Source organism: Simochromis diagramma, unplaced genomic scaffold (assembly GCF_900408965.1).
Source record: "Simochromis diagramma unplaced genomic scaffold, fSimDia1.1 OVJJ01000344.1, whole genome shotgun sequence".
NCBI lineage: Eukaryota > Metazoa > Chordata > Actinopteri > Cichliformes > Cichlidae > Simochromis > Simochromis diagramma.
The window spans coordinates 8348403-8358471 of NW_024387375.1; the positions used below are offsets into that span (position 1 = coordinate 8348403).

Genomic DNA, 10069 nt, shown 5'->3' on the forward strand with positions numbered 1-10069 from the left:
CCCTGTTTTGAGAGGTCAAATTGCTTTCTCTTGAACCACTCATATTGGTTTCGCTTGCTTAAGCATATTGGTATCCCCATAATAAGCCAGGACTTTACTTTCTGTTTTAGTCTTGGTTAATGAAGCTATATTTCCAGGTTTATGTGCAGTTCTGCCGTTATTTTATTTCCCTAGACAGTTCTAGGCCAGCATTTCTGACTGCAGATCTGCAGAGGAAATTAAGTTTACGCTTTGCTGCATGCATCAGTAAGCTCGACCTAGCAGGCATACTTGTGCATGTTTCTCTGTACTCGCACTACATTGGTCAAAAAAGTAGGAGGACCCAGCAGTGAGTACACAGCAGCCTACTGTCCACTGTTGTGCTCGGTGTCTATTTTTTTGGGGTAGGCTGATGTAATGTGACCACACATTAAATAAATGAAGTGGCATCGTCGTGAGCGGAGCAGGTCAAGTTCAGACGTGTCGGCAGAGGGTGAGGTTTAAAATTTGCACGCTGCTTTGGTTGACGGTTTGCCGTCACGTCTCTCCTGTCGGTTTCGATAGCCTGTGAAGAGCATGTGAAGCGAGCTGCTCGGACATGGAGACGCTCTCGGAGACCAAAAACTTGGAGGACTGCTTCGGCAGGACGTTTTCCGCTCTCACCGTCGATGATGTGTACAAGATAGCCAAAGTGATCGGCACCGATGTGGAGAAACTCATCGACGGTTACGGCAAAGAGAGCGCTGAGGGTCTAGTACCGAAGATAGTGAAAGTGCTGGAGCTGCTGGAGAGCTTCGCGTCGAGGAACCACGCTCACAAACTGAGGGAAGAGGAGCTTCTGAAGACCTTCGAGACCATACAGCTGCAACAGCAGAAGAAACGCGGGGGGAAGGAAAACGACGAGGCCAACGATAAAAACGAGATACGGGTGAGAGACGCGGGGGATTTTCAGTCACACCACCATTTTGTAAATAATACAACGGCGCCTGTGCGTGTTATTCACCGAGTGTGCGTCTCTGTGTTATAACAGCAGGTTAATGGAGCTGTTTGTCAACGAGTCTGATGTATTTCGAGGTGATTTTGCGCCGTTTGGGTAACCTACATGCTACTGCTCCCAACTGTAGTGAAAACGTAGCTCCATAACTCTTTTTTTTTTTTCTGTGATACTATGTCACTGTGAAACTAAAATTACTCTTGCATATATATTTGCATGACCTCGCGTGATATAAACCTTATAACTGCCTGTTTGATATCAATCCACCGCCACCTATAAATACCTGATGTGCCGCCCCATGTCGTCAAGGCAACCACGTAGACCGACAGTTATTCTTAGACTCTGTAATTTAACAGTTTTCAGTGAGAATATTTAACATTGGCATAGTTTAACTTTAATTGTTATGTCCCCTGTTATATATTGTAAAATGTATTTTATAAATCACATGATGACACAGCAGTGATTTTAGCTTTAGCACTGGGAGTGTTACCACCCACACTAGAAAAAGAAGCTAGCTAATTAGCAGTCAGCCACTTAAGTAGCATCTTACCAGCAGTGTTGGGTAAGTTACTTTAAAATAGTAACTTAGTTACATTACTAGTTACCTCTCTCAAAAGTAACTCAGTTACTTCAAGTTACTCATTACTTTCAAAGTAACTAGTTACTAGGGAAAGTAACTGGTTTTACTCAGAATTCTCTTGTTAATGTGTTGCTTCCATAACTTTGCCAGTCTTCTAGCTTGCTTACTTGCCACAAGTGCACTGTGCCACCTACCAATAGAAAGAAAAAGATAATGTGCATATTTCCACGAGAGAAATCCCACGCCTGGACCATCATTGACTGCTGCCATGATTCTAGCCTACGTCACAGAGTCATGTGCGCCTTTTACATCCAACACAAAAATTGCAGTTGTGGTGCTTTCGATTGTACTCAGAACTTAGAAATTCAGCCTTCTGAATAGGAAGATGTAGGTAACACCAGACTGCAGATGAGCTGCATACAGGGCTGGACTGGGACAGAAAATTGGCCCGGGCATTTTGACTAGAGACTGGCCCACCATTATAGCAAAAATCATAAAGCCTTTGAATGAAAATAAATACTGTTGTGACAGTGATGTTCACTGTTTTGATGGTATATATGCATCAATCTATCAATCGTTTGTTGTAAGATTCAGATAATTATTTTTTAAAAGCTAGACATTTTAAATGAGAATAAGAAAGAAAAGTATTTCTTTGTGCCCCCTTTCCCTGTTAATGCCCTACATGGACCCCTGGCAACACTTTGCTAGACCCGCCCCTGCACAGTTACCAGCTGTCAGCTACCTAAAAAAGGATCCTGGTGTTATTTGTCTCTCAGAAACAGTTCATAACTTCCCTTCAACTCATTCATGTCACCTAAAAGGTAAACCTGTTTCTCCATCACCTGTTCAGCTCTGATGATTCAGTAAGGACATCTCCTGGTTTCATCTTCATGTTTCCCTCTCACCAGATAACCAAACCATATCATGACCAGCAGCTTTTTTGCAGCTGTGGCTCCAGCAAACATCAGCTGATAGTAGAAATTAATATTAAATAAATTCTAACAACAGCTGATCAAGCTTAAACGTGCTGCTGTTGTTTAGCGCGACATCCGCTGGTTTCCTCTTTCGGCGCAAAGTGAGCGATAAACAAACAAGAGAGAAAAGCCGATCAGCTGATCATTGATCAGTTTTCATGATTGAAGTAGAAACGGGAGAGGGAGGGGGGAGAATGAGAGAAGAAGAGGCAGCTGTGCAGCGTAAACACAGAATAACTCCAGCTTTGTGTCTTTTTCATTGTAGCTGAATTACGGGACAAACTGTTCCTTTTCACCTCAATAAGAAACGCGTAATATTTTCTCTGAATACCAGACGGGACGGTTGGCAACTCTAATAACTTATGAATAAAATAAAGTTCAACATCAGTAACATAGCACCCACCCAGCTGTATAGAAACTCCGTCATGCTAGCTAGCACGCAGTACGGAAAAAGTCAGAATAACGAAAATAAACTCCACCTAAACTTGGTTTATATCTGACCCAGAGAGACTGCAGGTCATAACTTCTTACCTGAAGTTCAGTTCACACTTGGACCGGCGGCCGCCTCGGGTCTCTTTTCCTGCGTCCCCTTTCCTTCATCCACCTGCTGGCCTCCACCACTTGCTAATGTTACTGAATCTGTGGAAGCTCCGCGATAGCCACCACACGAAGTAACGAGTAACGACCCTATCTAAATCCCAGTAACGACTAACGCGTTCCTGATTTTGGCATAATAACTAGTTACCGTGCTCGTTACCACAATAATAACGTAGTTACTGTAACGCGTTACTTAATAACGCGTTAGTCCCAACACTGCTTACCAGTAATCACTTGGTGTAAAGTACCACATTTAAAAGGGACTTTTCGTTAATTATAACTGTAGCTATAGAGTTATAAATGTTGAAGAACCACGTTAATACGTTCTTGAGGTCATAGCATCATTTAGGAGCTTCTGCAGTACTGTACACAAGTTTTGTGCCACCTCATTTATTTATATTTTGCTTGGAAAATGCAACGATTTATTGAAACATGTGCATACATACATAGAAATACAGTTTATAAGGTAAAAACAGAACATGTCAAATTCTAAGGAGCTCCAAAGTCAGTATTTGGATTGGCCACCTTTAGCCAACACCCAAAGCTCTGCTTTGGATCTCACACTGCTTCATGGATGTTGAGGTCCTGTGTTTGTGATCATTGTCATGCTGAAGAGTGAAGCTATGCTGGTATTGCATGATGGATCAAATTCAGATTCAACACTCTATAGGGCCTGTTGCCACTGATTTTCAGCCCAGTTCTTCTTTGTCAGTCTTTTCTCCTGTTTTCCTTCTTTAAGAATGGCCTCTTGGCAGCCACCCTTCCACTGAGAGCATATCTGATGAAGCAGCAGATTGTAGATCAAACGAAGGTTTAGATGCATCTCTCAGGTCCTGTGTCATGTCTGTGTCATGAGGTGGGCCTCACACAGATAGACCTGGCTGTCAAACAGCTCCTACAAAAATAACCAGCCTCCTGGGGATTTCTCAGAGCTACAACATAACATTTATTCTGTATGAACTGTCTTTTGTCAGACTATTTCTCTCTTTATTTAGTGTTTGTGCTGCCATTATATGGAAAAGCTCTGCTGTCGTGGGAAGTCAGACTTTGCTGTTTAGATGTCTCACAGCCATTAGAAAAACATCTGCAATTTATGCTTATGTGTATGGGCCTTGAGATATTTTTTATGTGCAGAGACTGGATCTCTGTGGTGTCTTGTCTAGTGTGGACCTTGAAGGGGGAGAATTCGGGATGGGGGGTTGGAGGGTGTAATGGACATACAATTGTTCTGAAATCAAGATCGACTTTGCTGTTGTCATGATGTCATGTATGTCATGGTTGAAATCAATAAAACAAAGTTGGAAAAGAAAAACATCTGCAATGACTTAACACTAAATTGACACACCTGCTTGGACACAACTGGTTAAGTTGAATCCAGATTTTGAATGCTTTAGAGATTTTCTACAGCTTACATCAGATCTTTTTTCCCCCTTCTAAAAATGCAATAGAACCTGCTTTTGAGGTTTTAGTTTCACAGTCTGACTCCTGTCATCTCATCCAGGAACTTCAGCAGAAGGAGCAGCAGTGGAAGACGAGGTGCGAAGAGCTGCAGGTCCAGATACAGCAGCTCCAGGAAGACAGGGAGGTGCTGGAGAGCAGGCTGAGAGGCAGCCATGCACAGGAAGGTATGTATGAGGAATTATTTTTGTTGAAGTGAACTGTAATGTAAGGTATATTATAGGCTTTTAAAATCGGAACTATGTGAAAATCAGTCCCCCCCCTTAAAAAAACAAAACAAAAAAAATTCATCATGTTATAGAAGTGCAGTAAGTGCGTGCTCTTCAAACAGGTAAATCAACCTCGAGGTCTTGTGGTTATGTTGGTTTTTTTACTTCATTCTAGTCTGTAAACGTGACATCAACCAGTTCCAGTAAATATTCAAAGCAGTGGGTTAACCATCATACTCTCTGAGGCTGAAACCAGTCCAACTGGCCATCGCTGTGTGTATAGTGCAGTTATTTTTGCTGGCTGAAGTTCATAGTTGTGAAAGTGTTCAGAAAAAGCAAACATCAAAATTAAACCCTGACAACAACCTGAACAATTACTCTGTACACTATAAAAATTAAACAGCAGAGAGATACGATCAATAGTCTTTTAAACATAATACACAGTAAGGCTCCAGTTTTTGCGTACTGGCAGATAAACTCATGCCGTCTTAACTTTGTGATTTCTTTGACAGGACGCCCTGAGGCAGGTGAACGTGACTATTCATTTCATGTAGTAAAAGTGAAATGGCTGTTTGGCCACTGAGGTTCACCGCAAATATGCTTTCAGTTATTTTTTAGTTTTGATGAAAGGTCCCAGAGTGTAAGGGTTAAAAAGAAATGTTATTATTATCTGCTCATTTTTACTGCTGGGTGAACTACATGAAACTCGTTTGCTGAATTGTTGGCATCATTTGAGAGATGCACTTCTCAGAATCTGTTAATGTGAAAGCAAAACTATTTGCAAAGCAAGATAACAGTAGATGCAAGCAAGAGATACTGCCTGTGCTCTGAAATCTCAAGTCTCTGTAGAATGAATCAAGATTACGTGCAGCGTGCTGTCCTCGTGCACATCGACACAAATGGGATCAAGGTATTAAGCTCGTGTAATGTTGAGGTCTTGTGGTAATTACTTCTCATGCTGACTTTTGTCTTTCGATATTATTTAGTGCAGATTTTCTTAGAAAGAGTTTGGGCTCATGAGTTTATTACATTTTAGATGACACGAGTAAGCTATTATGAGCATTAGCAACAATAAAACACAGGTTAAATGTTAAATCCAATTTGAATGAGCGTAAGCTATGAAATTATGAAGACAAAGAGGGACAAAAGTAGTTAAAAAAGTAGCTACACAAAGTTGATACACTTTGTGAATTTGTGTGTGTGTGTTAGACCGTGTTCAGCGGCAGGAGCGTGAGGTGATGCTAAAGCTGAAGGAGGTGGTGGATAAACAAAGAGATGACCTGAGGGCCAAAAGCCAGGAGATAACTACCATCACCAAAGAGGTGGAGGCGGTAAGGAGACATACGATATAATTCACTCTTAACCTTTTTTCATTCTTTCTTTTTAGGAGGATGATAGATTAACTTTCTTAGATATTTTCTCGTTTTCGGACCACTCTGTGTAAACTCTATAGAGATGGTTGTGTGGGAAAATCCCAGCGGATCAGCAGTTTCCGAGAAACTCAGAGCAGCCCATCTGGCACCAACAACCATGCCCGTTCAAAGTCACTTAAATAACCTTTCTTTCACATTCTGCCGCTCAGTTTGAACTTCAGTTTTTGCCATGTGATCAGCTGATTAGATCTTTGTTTAAACAAGCAGTGCTTAAAAGGTATACCTTATAAAGTGGCTAGTGTGTCTATCTATTTTTGATAACATTATAAGCTTTGACATTTCTGTTGTGATGTTCCACTTACAAATATTTTAGTGACCTAGAGTAACAAGTCTGACTGCTGCAGAGGCCTTGAGGCAGATGATTCCCATGGTGACAATGGAAACTAATCTAAAGATGGAGCTGGGTCGGGTTAACTCTTCACTGAAGAATAACGACTGAAAACATCTTTAATTTAATCAAAACATTTTATCATTTCTTTTAAAGGGAAAGGAAATAGTAGAAGTATAAATAAACAAACATTAAAATATATTGGCTCGGTCACTTGAGAATTAAGATGAAAACATGTATGAAGTGCAGCCCTTAAATAATAAAAAGTGTTCTTTGTCCATGTGGATCACAAGGTTACACTCAATCAAATTTATGGCTGCAAGTTGTGTTTCCTTACAGACTTTCTGACTTTTCTCATGGAAACAGTAGCATTTTTTTCATTATTCTCAAACCCTGTTTTATGTATTGTGTTATTTCTATATATATATCATACATACTCACATACACAGTCGTGGAGTCATGTGTCGCACAGCAACACAAGAGAACTTGCATCATGTAAACTGCTCTAACGGAGCCACTGGAAGGCAGAAAGTGTGCTAACTGTCAGGAAAAGAGGGCAGGGATTATCCACACAGTTACTGCTTGATGATTTAAGCTGCACTTTAGACAAGTCAGGGCACTGTTTTCATCTTGGTACAGCCACAGTGTGGGTGTGTGCTATTGTGTGAGCGTTTGCACGTGGCTGTATGTGTGTCAGGGCATGTATACCACATGATTTAAATAGCGGCCATAACTGGGTGTGTTTGTTAATGCTTGGCGTTTTGCACCCAATCAGCTGACTTTTAAACAGAAAGAAAAACTCACTTCATGGTCAACTGGGGGAAGTAAAAGAGTTGGCTTTGATTTGGTTTGGTTAACCAAGGAGTATTTTTTATTTTATTTTAAATAATGCCTATTTTTTAATCCTTTATATTAAGGCAGAGTAATCTTATATACCACATTTCCAATTTCCATTTTTGTGGGTCAGCCTTGGTTCATTGATTTAGCCATAAGCTGTGTTTATAACTGTCTGCAGTACTGCTCATGATGCAAATTTGTAAATCATATATATATGTGTATGTTTATGTGTGTGTGTGTGTGTGTGTGTGTGTGTGTGTATAGCTTCAGGAGCAGCTGGAGCGCTTTATGAAAATGAATGCAGAGTTGCGACACAAGCAGAATGTTTTGCAGGCCCAGCTGAAGAGCACCGTGGAGAGGAAGGCCGACATGGAGGCCGACCTGAAGGAGAAAAACAAAGAAATAGAAAACCTCCAAGCACAGCTCGACAGAACCAACAGCAACACGCTGGTATGCACACCTGTCACACTGGATACGACAGATATGTTTCTTTACTTTCCCGCATAATGAATAAGATGCTTCTTAGAGATACCTTAATATTTACTTAAGGCCTTAAAAGGGAAATCTGTGAACTTTGGACTCCAACGTCACTCTAGTGTTTAGAGAGTTTAAGCTTGCACTGTTGATCAAATAACTGCTGCTCTTTGCTGAATCAGCTTTGTGGTTGAATTAATCTGTTGATCACTGTTTGTTGTCCCGTCAGTCCCGACCAAGTCAAACAGCACAGGAGCCAAAGAAAAAGCCAACATCCGATCAGAAGGATCCCGATCAGCCGTGCTTCACCAAGAAGGAGGTGCGCGACATCCTTTTCGAGAGGAACGAGCTAAAAACCAACCTCTTCCTGGTGCAGGAGGAGCTCAGCTACTATCAGAGGTGGGTTTTCTTGTTTGGGTGCATGTGTTCTTGTTTTAGTTGATGGTCATGGTGCCAGTGAAGTTGTCTACACGCTGAAAGGACTGTATGTGTCTGCAGGGAAATACTGAATGAGGAGAGGTGTCCAGGTTTTCTCTTAGAAGCTGTGCGCTCTGCCATCAAGAAAAAAAGAAAGCTCATCAAAGCCAAGATGCTTGGGATTCCTAACAACGAATGCAGCAGCAGGTATTTCTTACAGACATCATTTCTAGAACAACAATAGGAAACAATGCGCAGATTTAAAAAGATGTTCAGAAAGCGAAAGGGGTTTGAGTGACTCTGTTTTTTCCTCGGCAGTGATGAGGAAGACAGGAGTTCTCTGTTTGGCCAAACAGAAGTGGATGGAACAGTGAAACCGGCTGAGTCACGTATTCGAAACTTGTGAGTACGATGTCGGACAATCACTCCGCATTGGTCAGACTGGAAGCCAGAGTCCTGGTTTGTAAAAAGCAGCAGAACCTGGTGGTGTTTTATATTTATGTTTCGGCTTATATTAGTGCTCTTTTCGTTCCTACATGAGGTCACAGTGCTGATTAAAGCTGTCATTCGTCTCATTTCCACATCTGCTGCACATTTACTGAAACAGAATGCTGGCAAAATGAACCATAAATTAATTTTCAACAGCTTCAGCACTTTGCGCTGTTCCTGTCAATAAACATAGAGCAAATGGAATAAGAAAATGAACCACTCAGAAAGAAAGAATAAAAGCAGAAACACTGCAGACATCACTCCATCTCCCTCGCTCTGTTAACAATGTCACCCTCCTCAGATTTTGTCAATCCCAGTCTATATTTAGCAGTAATCCCTGACTGCAGATCTGATCTCAGGCCTGTCCCTTCTGCTCTGTCGCCTGCAGCTTTGGCTTCCTGACGAGGTCAAGCAGCGGCCCGGGTCCCACCGACGTGAACAACTCCTCCTGGGAGATCATCAGAGACTCCGAGGCCAATGAGGAGGCGGAGCAGCTGAGGTCTTCCTGAACGCGTTACTGAGCACAGAGATTGAACTGAGAGATTTCTCCAAGTTTGACACTCAGACAACACTTTCTCCTCACCTCAGTCACAACTTCTCTGCGGTTTTTGCTCGGCAAAGGTTATGAGGACATTTGAATGCAGACCCAGAGCACCACAGGAAGATAAAGAAGCGCTTTTAAACAATCCCCTCTTATTTCCTGAAATTAAGTTTCAACCATGATTAGTTCATGTCTGATGCCTTCCCCTTTATCATGGAAGGAGAAAACAAGAGGAACATTGTGTAACTACAGTATGATATAAGAAATACTGCTATGATATTCTGTACAGGAAGACAATCATGATTTTTTTCATTCTTAGAAAAAAAATGTATTTTTGGTAATTCAGTAAAATCAGATTCAGTGTTTATATGTATTTTTAAAAAAACCAAAGACATAGTTTGAGTTTTAAATAGATATAATTATCTACTTTAATAGTACATAAAGCAGTAAATTAAGTTCTGCTCATTTTATAACTCATACAAATATTTTCACAAACAATTACAATCTAACTCATACCTCAGTGAGGGAATTTTAAAGCCATGTGGTTACTCTATGTTTAACCTCCTAGGACCTGGCGTCCACATATGTGGACATCACATTTTGGGTTATTTAGACCAAAATACTCAATTTTGCTTTACAAGAGCCTGATATCCACTCACGAGGACATTATACTGCTACTGTTCTATCAAAAATTTAAATGAATATCCTCATATGTGGCTCTTATTTTTCTTAAAAACAAAAATAAGGTAAAAAAAAATC

General features: G+C 41.0%; 1 protein-coding gene across 1 annotated transcript; it reads left to right on the plus strand.

The window, feature by feature from the left end:
• Positions 1-171: 171 nt before the first annotated feature.
• Positions 172-9966, plus strand: LOC120719386 (Rab interacting lysosomal protein). The gene is made up of 8 exons (XM_040008524.1): positions 172-907; positions 4626-4749; positions 6001-6122; positions 7654-7839; positions 8093-8262; positions 8362-8487; positions 8599-8682; positions 9158-9966. Exons 1-8 carry the CDS (start codon positions 578-580, stop codon positions 9276-9278), a joined length of 1263 nt encoding a protein of 420 aa, XP_039864458.1. The 5' UTR covers positions 172-577; the 3' UTR covers positions 9279-9966.
• Positions 9967-10069: the final 103 nt, after the last annotated feature.

Excerpts from the sequence above, each read along its gene's own strand:
- LOC120719386 (XM_040008524.1), top strand. The coding sequence starts at position 578 with ATGGAGACGCTCTCGGAGACCAAAAACTTGGAGGACTGCTTCGGCAGG. Across the intron at positions 6,123-7,653 it reads TCACCAAAGAGGTGGAGGCG|CTTCAGGAGCAGCTGGAGCG; the intron begins GTAAGGAGACAT and ends GTGTGTGTATAG. Across the intron at positions 8,488-8,598 it reads AACAACGAATGCAGCAGCAG|TGATGAGGAAGACAGGAGTT; the intron begins GTATTTCTTACA and ends TTTCCTCGGCAG.